The sequence below is a fragment of the Orbicella faveolata genome, unplaced genomic scaffold, assembly GCF_042242905.1.
Source record: "Orbicella faveolata isolate gen_17 unplaced genomic scaffold, um_ofav_v1 contig_24, whole genome shotgun sequence".
In the NCBI taxonomy this organism is placed as follows: Eukaryota; Metazoa; Cnidaria; class Anthozoa; order Scleractinia; family Merulinidae; genus Orbicella; species Orbicella faveolata.
Genome location: NW_028301552.1, coordinates 8,670,927 through 8,691,579, shown reverse-complemented (window position 1 = coordinate 8,691,579; position 20,653 = coordinate 8,670,927). Strand labels below are relative to the sequence as shown.

Genomic DNA, 20,653 nt, shown 5'->3' with positions numbered 1-20,653 from the left:
AGCGCAATGCCTCAAGAACATCGTCAGTGAGAGATACCCCTACACGATATTTCGGGCACAGTGGTTTATCTTTGTCCAAAATTCCCCCAAATCTTACCGGGGAATATTGTTAGAAGAGCATTTATTTCTGTTCCTCAAACCTCCACTCCACTGAATGAAACGATCACGCGTGAGGAATAAATTTCTTTTATAATCCTTTAGTTTTTTAAGAAGGAGATTTGGAGGGAAGTATATGTCTTAACCATAATCTCTTAATCTTTCCTTTTAAAGTCAAAAGTGGTTACATTTTCAGTAAAACTTCCTCCCAAAGTAATTTTCTTTAAGATGGTCAAGGTTTAGGAAACGGCTGAAAGACTAGACTGCTTATTTATGCCCAGTGTCGACACAGTGTAGTTTAGTCTTACCGCTACTTCTGAACCTTTAACCCTCTCACAGAAAAGTACTTTGGGAGGAAGTCTACCTCATATTACAACCCCTTTTTGAACTTTAAAGGGCGAGTGGAGGATTATGGATGAGAGTTAAACTTCCTCTCCAAATATTCTCTCCAGGAAAGTAAAGGATTATGGATGAGATTTAATCCTCCTTCGCGATTGTTTCATTCAGGAGAGTGGGGGTTTTGGGGGTCAGGAATTAAGGCTCTTCGAACAATCTTCCCCTGTAAGATGGTGGGGGATTTTTGGCCGAAGATAAACTACTGTGCACAATGGCTCGTGTAGGGGTATCTCCCGATTTTCTTATTATCTGACGATTTTTTTCTGGCATTGCCCTCTTCTTTGGGAATGAGCAATGTTCATTGGATTAAAATGAATTTAAATGCAAAGTAAAGGACAACGACCCAGGTTTAATCGCACTCACCTTTCTGGTTCTGCGGCATATTTTTTTCTACAGCTATTTTCTAAATAATATTTTATCACAGGAACGTGTAAGAGCTTATTGGATTCTAGTCTTTAATTTGCTCTTTGCACCTTCCTTACATCAGCTAAGTTTACTTTCGTTATTTGCGAAAATCTCTATCTTTTTATTCTTCCCTCATACAGACTTGATATTATATATATTCACGTCCGCATCATTTGTTAATCAACTATTCCATCGTAACTTACTATGAGGATCGACAGATTTACGATAAACGGAGTACAGGTGCTTTTCTTAAAGTTTATTTCCAAGTTCAAAGAGAATTTATTTGAAAGTGTTTCTGCATTTGTCTTTTAGCCAGTTGTTCGCTGTGGTGTATCATTGTTCACTTTCTTTACTACTCCTCAGGCTACCTGTTGATCGAATCAAATGTTAACAGTTCATCAGAATGTGTCACGCAGAATCAACATGTATTATTATGGGTTGAACTGTGGGAGTGAGGGTGCTGCTGCGATACCCTCCTACTCGTTCTATATTTTCTTTCCAAATAAAACTTACGGTGCTTACATACATAATGAAATGTTCACAAGGTAACGTTAGCTTTTGGCTTCAGAAAAAAATAAACAAATACTAAGCAAAATAAACTAGTCGTTTGAATATAGAACTCTTACTAAATGATTGCCAATTAAATCTCTACACTTTAAAACGTTACCATAGTGTTATCGAGCGCAGAATGAACTGTCTTTTGAGTCCATCTTTCAGCTTTGTCCGAGCGATTATCAGTTTTTTTTCTAAAATTTCGAGTACTGTGACAGCAAATGGCCTTGTTTCACTGAGCCTTCTGGAGAATTTGATTATCCATTCAATATTTCTAAATCCTCTTCCGAAACTTCGGCGAGACGAGAAAAAATGTCCTTATTTTGCAGACTATCTTCAACCACTGAATAGTAATGGATGATCGTACAAGATATACCTTAGCCAATCAAAATGCAGTATTGCATTAGTATAATCCGGTAGATTTGTACTAATGATAAAGAGATTACTGTACCGTTGTCAAGCACAATATCTGTTGGTTATTAATTCTTACATAATGATCAAGAGTGATCACAATAAAACGTTTTCATGAAATCATTATGAAGACTGATTGACTTTGTGAATTCCTTTTTTAGACAACATTTTTGGACCTAGAAATTTTAAAGTTAAAATTGTAAATTTCATTTTCAAAGTTAAAACTTTAACTTTGCAGCAACTAATTACTTCTGCTGGCATGTTGACACGACCTTTTTTCCTTACTTATGATCAACAACACGCTTTGCCTCGATCTGAACCAGTAGGGAAGAAATGACTTGCATTTAATGTCTTTTTTCAGGTTTTCTGAACTGTACTTAACAAATCTTAAGAAAGAAACTGACATATTCATTTCCACTTGTCTTATTCGCATCCTTGGATGGACCGTGGCTCAATATTTCTCTGCAAACTGAAGTCGAGTGATACAAAACTTAAGCCCTGCTCCGCTGTGTTAATACTTGGTTGGATTATCGCTTACAGAAAACAGCACCTCTTGTCAAAGATAGTTTTTTATGTTTTTGTATCCTTAAAGGGACACAGTCGACTTTGGGACCGCGCTGACCTGGACACTAGTTTTCTCACTTTGAAAAAGTTCACCTCAACCTGAAATCAAAGATACTCGTCGAGTACATCTAGAAATCCGCTTCAATCTTCGCAGTGTTTTGCTTGATTTTCAATCGTTTACTGAAAAACCTGTTTTTGAGTGGGCTTTTGCTCATCCTATGTTTTGTATCATATTTGGTTAAAAACAGTATGGATCGTGTCTCTGTGATATGCAAATTAACTATGAAATCAGATGGTATCTAATGCGCATGTGCTCCAGCTGACTGTGTCCCTTTAACTTTTAATAGGGTACCACTGATTCATGCTTCAAAAGTATTGATATTATTGATAAAAGAACGTAAAACCGAAAAATCAAAAACAAAGCCTCTCCAGTCTTTTCAAGGTACTGGACGTTTTTTTAAGCTTTTCGAAATATATGAACTGATTATGTCGTTCTCAAACCTTTTTATCAGCCTAGCGTTTTTGTCAGTAGTCCGACATCACCAAGTCCAATTACATCCTTTACAGGAACAGGATCCGGTACTTCTTTTTTTATTAGGTTACGTCGGTCCTTGCAAATTGACCTTGTGTTTTCACTGCTTACCAAAGGGTGGCTTATTTAGCTATCAGAAACCATAGTACACTTGCCTGCCAAGGAGTTGAAAAACAAATATTGCTTCGGAAACAACATCAAAACTCGATCTGCTATTACCGACCAGCTACGAAATAGACTGACAAATGCCGGGTAAAAATACAACCTTCATCAGCAATGATGTGAAATGATTTCCTGCTGCAAATTATTAACGACCTGTTAACATGTCCACGACTAAATTTCCTCACGGTTACGTGTTTGATTCTCGGTTCCAGTTTCTTATAGGTCATCGATACAATTTCAAGCATATCCTTAAGACAGTTGCATTTGTTCAAATCATAGTTAACAGAGGGAATGGTTAAGGATCCCAGCAAACATCAAAAAAGCAAACAAACAGGCTAAGAGTTATGTTGGAAGGTCTTTGACCCTGTACATCTTTTTGTTTTATGCTCCTAGACTGTGCATGAATTACGTAATCGCAATGTTTCTATTGGTTAGCTGTATGAGCACACATAACAACTTTTTGTATTTTTCCAGATTTTGTGCAGGGTCAACCTCCCTCCCCCGCCCCAAACAGCCAACAAAAACATACAACAAAGAAATTTGCCATGATTCATAATCATTTCCCTCTATTAACCATGTTCAAATGTATCGTGTTTAAGTACTTTCTTATCTCACTTTAATTATTAATTGCCAATGCGTCTCGAAACAGTATTTAGGTCAATACTCTTTCCAGTATCTTGATAAAGTGAAAAAATTGGAAACTGACGCAGATCAATATAAATAACTAAACTTGGTAACTCCTTGCTAAAACAATCAGGGAACGTTTTGTTGTGTCAATTAGTTCACTGCTTTTCTTGACGCTCCTGTGGCAAACAAGCACACTCAAAGGTGTTTTATGAATTTTGGTGTACTTTTCTAAGCTCAAGTCCATGTTTTAGACATTTTTATGGTTTTTACAAAGTCTTAATTAAGAAAAAAAATTGAATCGCCATATTTTTTAGTATTTTCAAACTTTTTGACATATTTGCAAATTTTGAAATCCAAGATGGAGGTCCTTTTTAAAAGCACGATATCAGTTTTACCTGACAAGTTATTGCACGAAACTTAACATTTCTAGATGATTTATCACCACATACTGCATATATGTTTTATTACTATACCGCATTTATAATTTGATGAACATGGAAAGAGACGCTCTCAGTTAACCTTCACCCTTTGCAGGTTCTAAAATTTGTTTCATTTTTAAGAACTCCATATAAGAGATAAAAAGGATAGACGAATATGATTAAAATTCAAAAGGTTTGTTCAAAAGTTCCAAAGCAAAAATTAAACCTTAATGATAATTATGTCTTGAAACCTTTCCTCAGGAATACTGCTTGCAAATACTTCTTGTAAAATCACGGTTCCTGCACTAAGTGAGACTAGTTTCTAACTTCTGATAATAACGTTTTCCAATGCAATAACTTTGTACTAATCTTCCTTGTGTCGAATCGATGTAAAACTTTTACACTGAGTTGCTAAAATGAGCTTAGATCAGGAGCCATAATCGGGGACGGAGGCCGTAAGCACGCGCCATTTCTAGTATTGGGGCTGTCCCTATGATATGGGACAATTTTTCTATTTTTAGAACAAATTGCGCCATCGTGTGCGGAAAGCGCGCGTACACGCTGCGAGGATTTTTGCGGTTGTAGCGCGGAGGGAATGGCATCCGAAATTCCAGACATGTTTTATGCTTTTGGCCCACAACTCAATACGTTTATGTCTGTTGGAATTTTGCTCAAATATTTTCGTCGTAAGCTGCTCCAATTCGACTGAAGTAAGGCAGTGTCGAATTTAGTTATGTCCCGTTTTATATCACTCAGACCAAGTTGCGTTCCGCTGCTTCTTTTACAAGAGTTCCACATTACTCCACTATAAATTTCACATATGCTGATGATTAACAGCTTTTCCGTAACACAGCAAAAAAACTAGTTGGAAAAATTTGGATATTGCAGCGTTTTAGGACTTCAAAGTTTCCCTCCTCTTGCCACACGCTTGGGGGATTTCGCCAGAGTCTATCGCCACCGAAAAGTAGTAAACAATTGCAAGTTTGCATTTCGCCTGAATTGTAAGTAACACTTGATATTTCATCAAGGCCCAATAAGTTTACGTCTGTAGACACGGCTAGGCTTTGTTTGTGTAAAAATTCAATAAATTGTCTGTTGTCGATGAATAAGAGCGCCCGCCGATCCGTGTTTTTTGCAGTCAGTAAACATGACAAATTGGACTTCCGCAATAATATCTCTAGTTTTTAAATATGTTCAAGGTTGATAAATGTTTGAGAACATATTAAACTGCTTAGCTGAAAATATGTGAATATAGCAGGAATAATCAGCAAAGTTACGATGACGCTTTCTTTAATCAACTCGAATAACGATTTCGATTTTGTTGGCTGAGTTATCAAAACTCCTTGTCTATTTTATTTTCGCAGCTGTGTAAAATTTCACTACGTTGAAGAAACACACATGATAGTAGCCTTTTGGCGTTAGTGAAAATTGTTGCAGAATCGCAGCACAAAAGATAACGAAAGAAATCTTTGTCAAGATTTGTTGCCAATTAGCTACAATTGAAAACACAGACTCGGACTTTAAAGTGCACGCCCTGGAGCTACTTGTACGCGTCAGAAGTTCCTTCCAAAACTTGCCAAACGAGCAGAAATAATAAGAAACTATCAAAAACAGGTTTTGGTTATGATTAAGCACTGTTTGAGAAATTCACAAATTACCTCGATACCAGAGTAGAGAGATTTCTTACATAAACTTTATTCTTTAGACAACATCCACGCGAGAACCCATGACATGTGCGTGGATCCGCGCGGATGCATGTCCGAGTCAGGGTGGCGCAATTTGTTCTAAAAATAGCAAAAGTGCCCCATATCATTAGGTGCGCGCAGATCCCGAGACTTACGGTCTCCGTACCCGGTTATGGCTCTTGCTTAGATTGAAGATTGTTTATTTTTTACGGAAAACGACATTCCAAGGAAGCGGGAGACTGCGCGTGCAGCAATTAACATACTATGTAAATTCAAAGCTTTCTAAAGTTTTCGATTCTATTTTATCTATTTTCCATTTCACTATTACATTTCATAAGTGTAAACAGTAGTTTTGATACCTTTTGACCTGTGTACTTGTTTTATTTATCTATTATTCTCTGGGTCCATTTTTATTTATTTATTTATATATATATATATATATATATATATATTTTTTTTTTTTTGCTGTTTGTTTCAAAATGTTTCGACCATTACTTCAGTTTATCATTACAGCTACCCTGAGAGACTAGCGTCACATATTTATTCTAGCTGGAATGTTATTTGTTTGCTGTTTGCTTGAATACTGACACAAAAACTTTATTCACATGCAGCAAACTGTTGTTTTCTTGAGAAAAAGAAAATACTCAAACTACACTTTGAAATCTATGTCAGTGAGACATCGCTACATCGAAAACATGACATTTCTCTAAAGGCTTGAGCCCACTTGTGCCCGGACACATGCAAGTACGTATCGACACCAAACAACAACGCTCGTAAATATTTTCAGCCACCTGTTCTCTGTTCTAAACGTTAATTTTCCATGTTAAATGGTGTAGCAAGACACTAATTTGCCCTAGGCGATGATATTTTTTCATTCACCTCCATGTTTAACACTGTACTTATATCAGTTACACAGACGAAAAAGTAGTGCATGCTTATATAGATTGGTCAAGCTTCGAACATTGATGACCGAAAAATGATCGTGTTTGGCAAAGCGCAATTAGAATTGTCATGCCGATAAAGTCATGAGCTCTATCAGTCGTTACAAATTAAGTTGCTGTTCGTTCTTGAATGCCTGACAATACTATTTTAAAGCACATTTGATTTTGAGTAATTCCTTCTCTAAATGAATCGCCTTTAAAGTTCATTTGCGGCCTCGTATAAGGAAAGCATTGTTCGCACTGCAAATTATCATTGTACTATTAAACTGGAATTGTTCTCGTAAATTGTCGTACACGCTTCTCTGTCTGCAGCGTAAGTGGATCACTTCCTTAAATCTTCGTTCGCAAAGCTAAGCCGAGAGTAAGCTGAAATGCTACGTTAGAATCTTTGTTTTTCACAATGTTTATTTCAAAATAAATTTGTAACAATTTCTAGTACCACCGCCACGTTTTTATTCTGTTAAATTTGAATTCAAAATGTTAGGGAAAAGCACTTCAATTTTGCATTGCGGAGAATATTCGGCCGTTTCAAGTTGTCCTTTAAAATAATAAATTGCGATGTTCAACCTTCCACTTTAGTCTCGTACTCAAATATTAATTTTCCCAATTGATTGTCATACATTTCTTTTGTTGTTAGTTTATGAATTTGGTAACATTGCCTTTGTAACATACTTGACAACGCAACGAGGTACGTATATTTTGATCACTCTTGGACTGAATCCGTTAATGATAAACGACTAGAGAAACAAGAAAACGACTTATCTGAAGTAAGATATTTCCAGGCCAGGGTCCAAGAGCCAGTACACTGCTATCCAAAGTGACTACACATTTCTTTGAAAGGGCATTAAACCTAGAAAGAAAGGAAACATCAACAAAATAGCTGGTTAATATTGATTGTATCACTTAACACTTACTGTTTTCACAATGTTCTTACGAAGGTTATAATAATTAACACCAGCATGTTTTATTCTGTAACTTTGATTCCATTATGTCACTGGACAAGTCTCCAATCTTCAAGTAAAATTCTTCTTACTAGTTACAATATATCCTGATTCCAATATTTTCTCTCCAACTGAAATGCTTATAACAAGGGTCAGGAAGGCATTTATATGGTCAGACTCTGATCACTCTTTGGACTGAAACCGTTCAATGGTAAACAGAGAAGAAAACGACTTACCTGAAAAAAGGTGTTTTGCTGGCTGTCAACTTGAACCAGGCTTCGAGAGCTTACACACTTTGATCCAGCATGGCTACACTTTCTATTGAAACGATGTTTGCATTCAACCTGGTGATAAAAAGAGCAGAAAACAACAAATTAAATTACTTTTCAACGATTATCGGATCTCCAGTTGTGTTAATTTCGAATATTTGCCCCTAAATACACATTTACAGTGCTTTTCTAAAGCTTTACTTCATTGAAATTGATGAACAAATCTCTCGCAATCGTGTACTTTTAAGAATTCGTTCGGACATCAGAACAATTCCTCGTTGCCCAACCGGTATGTAAGAGTTTATGGGTTCGAATCCCGTCACGGACGGAGATGTTCAATTCTTTGTCCCAAACTCACCACACGATCAAAATTTCATCTTTCACTACTCCCGATTAGATTTCTCTACAGGATACTTGGAATGACACAGTTATTAAAGTGGTCGACGACAAATTCAAGTAAAATAAGGAAAGGGTGAACTTATCTGAATTAAGATTTTTCCAATATGTCATATATAGTGCACCAGCGTTCAAGAATTACACACTGCCATCCAAAATGGCCTCACTTTCTCTTCAATATCCGAGTTCACCTGGCAAAAAGGGAGATTAAACATAAAACGAACTATTTTTTTCATCAACAAATTCGAGACGTGTTTATAAATTTAATAACAGGCAATTCTGCAGTGACTTCTTAAAGCAGGTATCAATACTGTACGGTAAAATTATTTAAGAAAACACTAAATTTTTGTTGGCTGGCAAATCTCAAACAAACTTCCTGGTTCTGCCGAGGACATTAAAATAGTTAAAGATTTTCTCTGCAAGATACTTTAAAATGTATTGACATGGAAGGAGATTTTATTAACTTTAGACTGAAACCGAAAAAAAAAGGAAAATTTGAGGTGCTGGACTTATTGTAGAGAAAAAGCGTTTCCAGCCATTAGCAAGTAGTGAACTACTGATTGAAACCACCGAGTCCAAGAGCTAACGAAGTTGTTTTTCTTGCATTGGCGAATTTTCAGTCCTTCGTTTCATAAATTTTCCAGAGACCAAGTGAGGCAAGGTGCAAATAAATTTCTAACACCGGCAAAAAATATTTTATGAACGTTACTGCTGAGCTTTGGTGGTACATTTAGACAACATTTCTCAGTTAATGAATAGAAAACTGCGAAGATAATATCTGGTCTATCTGAACCAAGATGTTTGCAATACTTACATTGTACCAAAGAACATTAGAGCCACGCACTGTCGTACAAAATGGTCTTGTTTTCTCTCAGCATATCTTTTTTAAAACCTGCATGAAAAAGAAAAGAGGAAGCTTTGATACACTGACTTTTAAAAACTGCGTTAGGCTTAGGAATTTGGTCAAAAAAATGCAGAGCTAGCGGTTCACAGAGACATTTAAAGCATAAATACTATTCAGGCAGCGTTTAAACGCACAAAGCAGTATAAAGTTATTATTTTTTTGCTACATGAAGACAGTTCATTTGGTTATTTCCCTCAGGATGTACTCTACATAACAAAAGAAAATCAATTATTTTCTTCCTTGGACTGATACTGTAAATGGTATAAGACAGAAGAGTTAAGAAAATGAGAACGAACTTATCTGACTATAAAATCTTTCAGATGTCGTCTACTTGCATCAAAGCGGAGGGTAAAACACTACAATCCAAAATGGCTGCATTTTCTTTCAATGCACGTGCACTCTGTGTTCAACCTTGGAAAAAAGAGAGCAAATGTCAATAAATGAAGTAAATCTCCTTTATTCAATAGAACAGTCTTGTAGTTGTACGATGTTGCTATTTTCAGGCATATTACATTGTATTCGCTAGCCTGAAATCAAGAGACTAGAGAAATACATTTTATAGTAGTGACTGGCTTTCTTTTCGCTCAGAAAATTTACTGAGTACAAACGTGTTAGGTCTGGGATTCTGGTCGTATATTGTATTTCGATCAATCTTGCTCTGAATTAAATCGTTTACCAGGAAAACGACGAACAAATGACAAAACTACGATGTACTTATCTGGAATCAGTCATTTCCTATAGTCAACTACCAGGTTCCTCTAGAGCCCAAGAACTACAACCTGCAATCCAAAAAGGTTTCTGGTGCATTTTAATTTAAATTACAATACACTAGAACAAAAAAATCATAAAATTGCAGCAAGGGTCAAACTGAACCATAGCAATCAATTTATCGTGATAGCTATCTTAGTCAGAATTTTTAAATCAGACTTTGCAACAAGGTCAGATCATACTTGTAAAATAAAGATAAAGTAAAACCTAGAATTTACCTGAAATTGGAGTTGATCGCAAAATGAAGAGACTGATAAGGAGAGAACGTAGCTTCAAAGCTGAACACGGCTGCTCATAATAGACTACGAGTAGTCCCTCTTTCACTTAGTCCGTCGTGCGTGACGCGAAAGAAATTCGCGAGAAAAAAATGGCCGCACGATATCCTAGGGGCTAGGAGCGCGCGAAAGGACGGACTAGCGCCTAAGCCCAAGGGTTTGCCCTTTCACGGCCGAGTGATTTTTCAGTGTAGGATTTCTCATCTTGACGTCCTCTTATTATCGCCTGTTATCAATAGCCCAGGGAGATCTGAATAAAATTGCTCTACTCTACTCTTCAAGTAGCCAGGCAAAAACATATGCCGTGAGAAGTATATCTTCGTTCAGTGTTCGTTCAGCGAAACTGCCAAAGAAGTTTTAAACAGAAGACGGCGAATGAGGCCTCTTGTAAGGATTTTCGCTGCGTCTAAAAGTTATTGCGAAAATTTCAACAGAGTTTCAACCGAGAATTTACATTATCCATTATACATTATACATAGGAGATCATCCAACTGCGGTGAAATGTTTGCCGATAGCAGCGGAAAATTTCAGGTGAATGTCCGGTTTCAAGTGAGAGTCCGGATCAATCTTTCAAATGGGCGGCAGAAAGGCCAAGTTCAGTAAATTGATATTCGCTGACTTAGACGATGCTGTTGAGCGGCGAAATCACTAACACGCTCGCAGTCGGGTTGGAGGCAGAAAGCTTTGCCAAACAAAACACTGGATGAATTTAAATCTTTCCAAAGCCTGTTGGCAGATTCGCAAGAACATCACGGCTTGCGAAGCGCGATTCCAACGCTTCGATTTGCTCTGGTACCGCTTCGATTTGCTCCGGTTCCAAAACATTCCTGCAAGACGTCACAGGTATCTCGAATGTTGACAACACGTTGTCAACGCGCCTAACATAAGCCAATCATATTTTTGCGTTGTGAGAGCAACGCATATAATTCAAACTCTTGGGCTTAGGCGGTAGTCCCTCCTTTCGCGCTCTCCTCGACTCCAGGATTTCGCGCGGCCATTTTTTTCTCGCGGTTTTCTTTCGCGTCCCGCACGACGGACTAAGCGAAAGAGGGACTATTCGTAGTCTAGCTCATAATGGTTACATTTCCTTTGGGTTCCCCTCTGTTCGTCTAATGCCAGAAGGAGAGAGGAAACTGTCAAAAATATATCACCTTTGAGTTTGAGGTCTTATCAGTCGGTCAATCAGTTTGGTAGTTAGAAACCGGCCATATAACATCGGACAATATCGCCTGCATTAACAAATTTCTTAATGTTCTCTTAGGATTATTTTCTCGCCAGAATTCAACGCAAGTTTGCTCAAAATTGGTTCCATTCGTCAAGTAATTTCTGATTTCACGAAAATGTGAACAATTATGAAAACACGAGGATGAATGAAGAAAAGCCACAATACAATTATAACTCAAATCTGCCTTTATTTCTAAAATTCTAACTAAATATTTTGATATTACTTACCCGAAAATGTATCAGAAATCAATCGTGTGGCGAAGGACAAGGATGGCTGTATAACATCTCAACAAAGTCGCTCTCAAAGTAAAACCGACTAAATTAAACTCTAATTAAAACATTAACGAGCAGTAAGTTCAGCGGTTGTATGGAAACAAACTGTTCCTGCATGAGAAAAGAATTTAAATTCTCAGGGAATATTATTGACGTAACTTTAAAACTGTTCAGTCAGATCTTCATACCCTTAGCAACTCAGAGCATCGGAACAATGGACAACAAGCCGGGTCTAAAACACAGGTCACATTCCACAGGTCAAGAGTAGAAATCCTTACTCTACTGATGAATAACTATGCCAAAAGTTTCCCCTCGATCTAAAACAACATTTACGCAGAGTGCTAGGGCTAATTAGGGCTAGGAGACTGAATCTTGGTGCTGTTTATTTATCTGCAGCACAGTGACTCTGTACTCTGACTTGTGGAATGTGACCTGCAGTTCAGACCCATCGTGGACAACATTAAACAGTTACAAATACGACGAACAAGAGAGCTAGTATTTCTGAAATGTGGTATTTAGTAAGAAACTTTCAAACCTGCTATTCCGATGTGCTTGTCTAAACGAACTTGGTAATTCTTTATTCCGAAAGTTTCACACCCTCCCAGTATTCAACAATTTCTTCACGTGTGGACGTAAAAAATTGCTCAACGAACTGGTTATGCTAAACCACTAAACTGCGGAAAAGGGCAAGCGTAGCGAAACGAGGCGAAAAGCGAACAAGGTCAAGAAATGCAAAAACGAAAGCGTATACTTATCTGCGAAGGGGAGCACATCGACGAAGATACTGGTTCACCTTCACAACACACGACGCTCCCTGACACTAAAATGAACGGGATGTCCTTTGAGACTTCCTTACATACTTGATTAAAATTCATTCCACCCACTAGAAAAGTGTTTTCTGCATCAGAATATTTCATTGGGATTTCTGTGCGTCAAACAATAGAGCATACAATGATATCAATAAAAAAATATCGAATAAAGCACGCACTCAGTCGCCAGTTATTTTCTTTTACAAAAGCACAGGTATTTCAAATGAAATTCGTTGAATAGTTTTCAAGAAGTTGACTCTTGAAGTCCTTTGTGATATCACTTAAAACCCCAAGGAAAGACTGAACATGTGTCTTCGGGAGCTTGAAATTCATCGCCGCGTTTTAAATGCACAACGTGTCTTATTCTCAATTGTGGTGGCATTTTACAGAGCCAAGCCCTGAAAACTAAAGGTGTCAGGTGTTTACCATGACAGGCACGGAAGGCAGTGCTCGGACTATTCGGTGACAACACTGGGACTCTAAAATTTTGTAAAAGCAAAAAATATAAACATATCAAAAATAATTCTGATAAATGTATTTAACATCAATTCTGTCTTGAATTCCAAACATGATTTGTTACCCACAATGCAAGGATTTGAGTTAGAGACAAAACTAGAGGTCCAGAACAATGCTTTTCTCTGACTTTCCCTTGATAAAAATAACATTTCTCTGACCAAATAAACAACAGACATAGTAACGGTTTCTAGCCTGCCCTCAGGGGCAGCCCTCCTTTCCGCCCATTCATTATGACTGACAAGTTTTTAACAAATCCTTTTTTATAGGGAAAATGTCTTTTTCCTGACCATTTCCTGACCTTTAGCAGGGTGTCTAAAAAAACTCGATTAGCGAATAGTGCAGTGGTGAACAGTCATGGATAGTGTCGAATAGTCGTCAATAGTCACCGCTTTAGTTCAGCACTGATCTGGGTTCGTTGAAACTGATCACGTGAAAAAAAATAATAAAGTAAAATAAAATAAAATACGAATGTGAGGTAAGTGCTCTGTGATTAGTTTATCAACTGAAAAGACACAAACGACCTGCTCTGATAACCGGTTATAAAAACAACAACATCTAAGCTACATCTTGCGTTAATTAATTATCCAAACCGGTGGCCAAAGTATATGATGTAAGCAAGTATGTCAGCATATATAGTTTCGGTCAGCGGTTTACTATCAAAAGGCTCGGAGCCATTCCTGCAATTAACGTCATGTTGTATGCAAAATTTCCTATTTTCTTGTCAAAAGTTTACACAGTTGTGGAGAATACACATGGCTATACTGCATATGACCTGAATGGAGGGTAAAAGTGTTTCTTCAAGGCTGTCTACGAAAGACGAATGGACATCTCAGGTAGGCTGCCAGGAAGATACATTTTCACTTATAAGCAGCTTTTTTTTTTTAAAAAAAAAATAATAAACTACTTAGTAGCTGAAGCTTATATATGGTATGTATTTTCCTAATATGAGTGTTTTGAATTATATGCAGATTGCAGTGCAGCCGTTGGATGATATTAAGTTAAAGGGCTCGCTACGCGCATTGAAGGATTTAGTTCAGACACCGCTTGGACCAAATGGAAGGTAATTTTAAGTTCTTACATATAAAATCCCTAACTATATCAATGTAAGCGTAAATTTATTGTAATAAAATAAAACACTCAATTCGGATTGGTCCTCCCCACGTTTTAGTGGTCATTGTATTTAATTTGTTACTTGCATTGTAGCTTAGCCAATAACATGCTGTCAATCATGTTTACTGTAGTGTCGGCTGACACTATAGACCGATATATTGACCGATATATTGACCGACACTCAGCCAATACAAGGCTGATACAAGGCCGATACCTGGCTGATGTATCGACCGAGTATCAGTCAATATATTGGTCAACAGTATCAACCTGCACCACCTAATGTAAACATGATCCCATTTTGTTAATATCCCAGGTAATGAAGGGTTTAGTCTGCTAGATACCCTGGTCCCTGGGGTTTTCTTTCTTCTTCTTCTATCACAAAAAGCCATCTTTGAGTGTAAAAAGAAACTGAACTCACTTGCTGCTTCGTGACTCATTTTCGCTACTTCAGGGCACAAATTTGAACATTAGGATATGAAGAGAGTGAGAAAACCTCTGGAATCAGGGTATCTTCTCCAAAGACCTAGCACTAAATAAAGTTTGCTGATTCATGACCTGTATTTGACTGATTTGTTAATGTACATTGATGTCAAACCCAGGGGAGGGGACCCTGGCCATATGTGAGAATTTGACATCTACTACACATCATCCCACCCCTTCAATTATTTTAAATACATGACATTTGTACACGTGGGTCCGGGCGTGAGGGTAGGGATGCTTGACTTTGTGAGAGGAGTACTGAGCTTGAAGCCTAACCATATGTAATTGTTGGATCATCTTGGGAATAAAACCCATCACAACTGTTGGAAGGGAAGGGTTTGTTTTCCGTTATGCCTCAGTTAATTTATAACTGAAGGTAGATAAATATCCATTCTGCCAGCTAGGTGACAATGGAATCTAGTGTCACACTGTACAAAGTAATAGCTGTACCGATACAACAATAATTTCATTCAATACTTTTCACTACAATACATTTATCTTTATTTTAAAAACATGTGAAGTTTCCCATCTTTATACTTGTCTGATACTCAGGTTGAAGTTCTTCCAGTCATCCTCTGGTGGTCATGTGACTGTAACATCAACATCAGGCAAGATTCTTCACAGCTTGTCTGGCTTGTCACACCCCATACCAAGGTTGATACTATCTGCTGTGAAGGGCCATCTTGAAGGCTACAGTGATGGTGGTTTGAGAACAGCACTTCTCTTACTAAGGTGCCTATTAACCTACATGTAATTGCATTTCATCTATCAACACATACAACACATTGCATCCATCCATGAAGCGTGACAAATTAAGCACACAGTTTTACTTTTCAAACGTTTCAACAACACGCACCATGACTGGTACAAAGGCATTTTAAAAGAAAGATTTGTCACGTAAGATTTTAAATTTAAATTTATCTATGACATAATTTTTTATAATATCAATTATTAAATTCTTGAATTTATGAATTTACTTCCATTTTCAACAATGTTATATTGTTATATTTTTTATTGTAAAAAAGTCATTTTAATTTTATGTACTTACATTTTAGCTAGGTTGTATTTTCTTTGTTTACTTGTTTATCAATTAATTTATATTTATGTTACTTACTTTAAGAGTGGGCTTCCTGCAAGGCAGGTTTATGGCTAAGCGCAGTTGGTACTATAAATATAGAATTGTCCTATCTACATTGAAAGTTTTGTCCATTATGTATCACATGCAAAAATGTTAAATTATATTTCTCTTTCAAAGATAAAACTAGTAAGATGAAAGTCCCATATTTGGTACGGAACATGTACAAAGAATGTAATGTAGTTGAAATGATTGCAACAACAACTTGCTCACACCTTGGGTTTAACACCTTAAAAAAAAGGTGGAAAGAAACGCTTTGAAAGTAGAGAGTTGTATGAGACCTCATATAATCTTGCATTTATAGTCAGGGACCAAATCTGCAAGTTTATCTTTTTTTGTAGAAAACTGTTACTGGTAATTGTAGAGGTGTGCATAAATTTATTGATCCTTATTGTTTCTCTGTTGTAGTCTGATACAGTCATCCCTTGATCTGCCTGTCCCAAGAGCCCTCATCACTCAGATCAGTCAACATTCACTGGAAGTCATTACCAGTCACCTACAGTCATGTCGATGGAAAATGAACATTGATATTGGTAACATGAAGACCATTCTGTCCATTGTAAACAGCATAATTGGAACAAAGCCTGCTTGTCGTCTTAGTGAATCTGAGAAACAGTATTTAAGTGTGCTCGTCATCAAGGTACAGGATTTAATATTTTTTGTGTGTTTATCTAGTGGTGGATACATGTTCAAGGTGCCAATGCACTCACTTAAGTACAAGTTTTTATTAATACCTCAAACATGACTTACACAAGCTAAAGAGATATAACTACCCAGGCCAGTGCTTCAATCATTGAATGTTTGTTAACATGCTATACGGTGGCTTTAGACTCAAACTTAGAAAAACACATGTTTGATGTGAAATTTGACTCTGATCAGGGATGGTAATAAGAGGACATAACAGGAAATTCTTTTTGAGATAAACCTTGTTAACTTTTTTATTCCACAATGTCACAATGTCACAATGTCACAATGGTTTGACACCATGCATTGATCAAACACACAGGCATTTCTTCAATCACTGCCAAGTAATTCCCAAGACTCTTCAGTGTCTGTCACAGACCTTCAGCCAGTCCAAATAGTGACTTGCGAGGGTGATCCTGTCAATGAATCCAAGATCATACAAGGTGTCATTCTTCAGGCCCCTGATGTTGCAACCTTTCAAAGAAAAAAAGCACTTTTAAGCCATCATGCCAAAGTGGCTTTGTATAATGTCTCAATGGCAGGGGACACTGATGAATGGTTTAGCGACAACGTTAAAATAGAGACAGCAGGAAGTGGTCATGATGTTAACATGGAGAGTGCTGTGCTACAGCAGATGTTGAAGGTTGCTGATTGGTTGCTAGCTATTGGAGTTAAAGTGGTAGCTTGCCAGAAATGCGTACATCCAGCACTGAAGCAGTACTTGAGAGATAAGGTTTGAATCCAGCCCAGGCAGACATAATCCTAGAAACAGATTTGGGCACCTACCTAAGTGCTGCCTTCACTTCATTTATTCACCTGCAAGATACAACTGGGAGTTAAGCTAAAGAATTCACCTAGTCATGCATACAGCTGTGTAGTGTTTCTGATATCATTGTAAATCTAAGGTCCTACATGTCCAAAAGACAGAGATCTTAAGGACTATGCATGCGTGTACAGTATGTGATAGATACAAGTGTTTTTGACTGAAATATTGAATGTCTCTGTCATGAGATGAAAAATGGGACCCAAAATAGTTGTTGACAGCTGTTTTGTTGGGTGAGACAGTTCTAGTGGACTAATTTCTTATAAGGGATTAAAGACATAATACACTGAGATAATGCATAATTTGGACTGTCTTTTGTTTGTTTCTTGTTGTATGTATTGCTTGTGGCACATGGCAATAATAATTATTATCGCTGACAATTAATAGCAAGACTGGCAGCCCTGTAGTCTTCATGGAAGAAATGAGATCTAAATGAAATCTAAAACTCAGCTAATTTAGAAACAATTTCAATTTTTGTACAACTAGTGGGATTGACAGACCTGTACACAGCAGTCACTTGTTAGTTTTTTTTTTTTTTTTTTGATAACTTGTTTTGTTTTCATCATAGGGTGCTTATGTGATTGACCGTCTATCCATTGTTCACATCTCTGCTGTGCGACGTCTGACTGGAGCAACAATCCTGAGCACTTTCAGCATGGACATTACTGAATCAAGCTTTGGTCAAGTCGGGAAGATTGAACGTATGGTGTTGAATGACAAAAGGTCAGCTTGCTAAATCCAATAGTGCATTTAACGTATGGTGGTACAACCCACCATGTACTCTACATGTACATCACTTTATTTTAATTTCCATCCTTTGGTAATTATGATTACATAACGTCTTTTACCCTCAGTTTTCATTTTTTCATAACTGTTATTCTGATCTTGATTCTTACTAATAAAATTACTAGATTTAGAGCGGTTTTCAACTGAGTGTCAAAAGTAATCAGGCAGTTACATTAGTCTTGGTTTTACCACAGTTTGAGATTGTTGGAATAGTCTAATTGGTAAGTAATGGTTTGGTTTTGGTTTTACGGCACTCAATTGAAAACTACTCTATTGAGCCAGGTTTGGTTTGACTTGGTTGAACTCTCCTATCAGAAGCATCACTTCAGTCCATACCTTTATTCACCATACACTTGCAGTGTACAATGACAGCAATATCTCAAATAAATGGGCCTTCTGCATCCAATGGTCACATGATACAAAATACACCAAGCTGGATGGCAAAACAATACAGCAGTCTCCCAAACAAACTTAAGGGACTAACCAACCAGTCAACCTTGATTTTGCTTTGAATTAGAGGTACATGCCTGTGCAGAGCTTGTCATGCTGCATGGTAAATGTCATGTCAGTGACAACTGGTTTCAAAAAGGCCAGTTAGCAAACCTGCTTTTCTTTTTCGTATATTTTTAAACAGCTACATTCATTTGGTGCCAGAGTCCTCATTAACTTCATCTTCCGTGTGTACTCTTTTGCTGTGCTCACCAGATGAGACATCCCTTGACGAGCTGAAGACAGTTTGTCAAGCATCTGTTAGTGCGTTATATGAGACTTTGGGATGCCCATATGTGGTGCCTGGTGCTGGATGTCTAGACACTCACTTAGCATCATTCTTGAGACAGTATGGGAAAACGAATGGCTCAAAGATTGCTGCAGATCTTGGCTGTACTAGAGGTAAACACCTTGTTTGGCACTGGTATATAGCTTTGTGTGCTTTAGCAGTAATCCTCAGGGTCTTCAACAGTAACCACCTGTACTTCTTGATCTAAGCCGGCTACCCTGTTTAGCTAGTATTCCCATTCCTTATAAACAGATGGCAAAATCAGCCACCTTCTCCAGCAAAAATGCTGCTACTTGGAAACTCTGTGACGACCCTGTAACCTTACTTGCCACTAGAAATCCAAGTTGCAAGCTTGCTGATGAAGCTTGCCTGTTGGCTTGAAATGCAAATTGATTGAATTATTTTTAAGTTAGTTTGAAGTCCTTGGACATGCCTTATAATTCCTACTTTAATCTCTAGGAATTTCTTTTTCTTAGGTCAATTTGTTGCTATCATCAACAATGTAGCCCATTGCCTTGAATCCTTGGCCGGATACCTAGAGCATGACGGTGGCAGTCACGTGACTGACTCAGCCAATCAGCATCACTGGAGTCTTTCTCCCAGAGCACTGGATCTTAAGCCCAGCATGCTTCACTGCATGTGTGGTTTGGTGTCATGTGATCAGTCATTAGAGTGGAGCATGATGGGACATGTCGAGAACTCCTCTGGTCATAACAGAAACAGCTGTTGCACAGTGGGTGCTAAGGAAATATTTGACAATGCTGTCCTCGATGTGTACTCAATAAAGATAAATTCTTACAGGACTGCATTTGAAACTGCTAATGCTATAGTAAGAATTCACTGTGTAGTTTGTAGCAGTGTGGCGGGAAATTAAAACTCGCAAGATATTTACGGTGCCGCCTATTGGTTCAGTTCTCTTTTCAACGTCTTAGAAGTAATTTCCCTGTCATCTTTTCTGTTCCAGTTTTATAAACCACAATTACGTTAGTATTCTCTTTTTATCATTTGTCTTGAATTTTTTGGGTGGTTTTGGGGGGGGGGGGGGGGGGGGAGTTTGACAGATGAAAGTTGCACGTCCTTCTGATTCAAGTCCGAGGGAACAAGATGCTCCACAGCTTACAACTGGGCCTGTCAGCTTGACCACTAAGTAAAACAGTATGAAAGGCACAGTAGAGCGCCGTACCTTAGCCCCCCTTTCCTAGGCAATTAAAATCTTCATGCACGCGTTGAGTTCTTATTCCATCTTAGTGGAAAGCCAGCAAAACAATCCTTTATTTAAAGTAGTCAGCACGCCACGAGAGTAACGCCACAAAATATTCGAAACGGAAAGAATCGAAAATGACTCCTATCATAATCGGCGTTTTACCGGCAGCCCTGTTTACCCTGAGCATTAAAAAAGCGCCGACAACTGTTTTTAGATACTATTAGATCTCCTGAAGGGTCGCGTTGTTCGAAAGCCGGTTAACGCTAACCCAGGATTAAGAGTTAACCGAAGTATTAATTTTTCCTATATAAAAATGTGTTTTACTGTTTACGTTTTGTGAAGTTTGAGCTTAGTCAGACTCAGAACAGAAGGACAAACAGTATAAACATAAAACCTCACCAAAAGTTACACAACTCAAATCAAAATTCTCGCTAATCCTGGGTTAGCTTAATCGGGCTTTGGACAACCCGGACAACAAAACGGAAGTG

General features: G+C 37.7%; 2 protein-coding genes across 4 annotated transcripts in view; one reads left to right on the top strand and one right to left on the bottom strand.

Moving 5' to 3' along the window:
• The first annotated feature begins 12,861 nt into the window (after window positions 1-12,861).
• LOC149110263 (molecular chaperone MKKS-like) overlaps window positions 12,862-20,653 on the top strand; it is a 36,479-nt gene continuing 28,687 nt past the window's right edge. For 2 of the 3 annotated variants that reach the window (XM_089291077.1, XM_089291076.1), the window contains exons 1-8: window positions 12,862-13,998; window positions 14,134-14,225; window positions 15,308-15,487; window positions 16,299-16,530; window positions 16,897-17,307; window positions 17,966-18,120; window positions 18,818-19,074; window positions 19,438-19,694. In XM_089291077.1, the coding sequence (XP_089147203.1) occupies window positions 13,942-13,998; window positions 14,134-14,225; window positions 15,308-15,487; window positions 16,299-16,530; window positions 16,897-17,307; window positions 17,966-18,120; window positions 18,818-19,074; window positions 19,438-19,694 (1,641 nt within the window). In that variant the 5' untranslated portion in view covers window positions 12,862-13,941. Of the gene's footprint in view, window positions 13,999-14,133; window positions 14,226-15,307; window positions 15,488-16,298; window positions 16,531-16,896; window positions 17,308-17,965; window positions 18,121-18,817; window positions 19,075-19,437; window positions 19,854-20,653 lie in introns of those variants that run through there. The other variant, XM_089291075.1, reaches the window with a different exon arrangement.
• LOC149110264 (FAD-dependent oxidoreductase domain-containing protein 1-like) overlaps window positions 16,579-20,653 on the bottom strand; it is a 30,031-nt gene continuing 25,956 nt past the window's right edge. Inside the window, exons 6-7 of the mRNA XM_089291087.1 lie at window positions 17,361-17,390; window positions 16,579-17,048 (exon numbers count right to left, since the gene is read on the bottom strand). The gene's annotated coding sequence lies outside the window, so the exon portion shown is untranslated. The remainder of the gene's footprint in view (window positions 17,049-17,360; window positions 17,391-20,653) is intronic.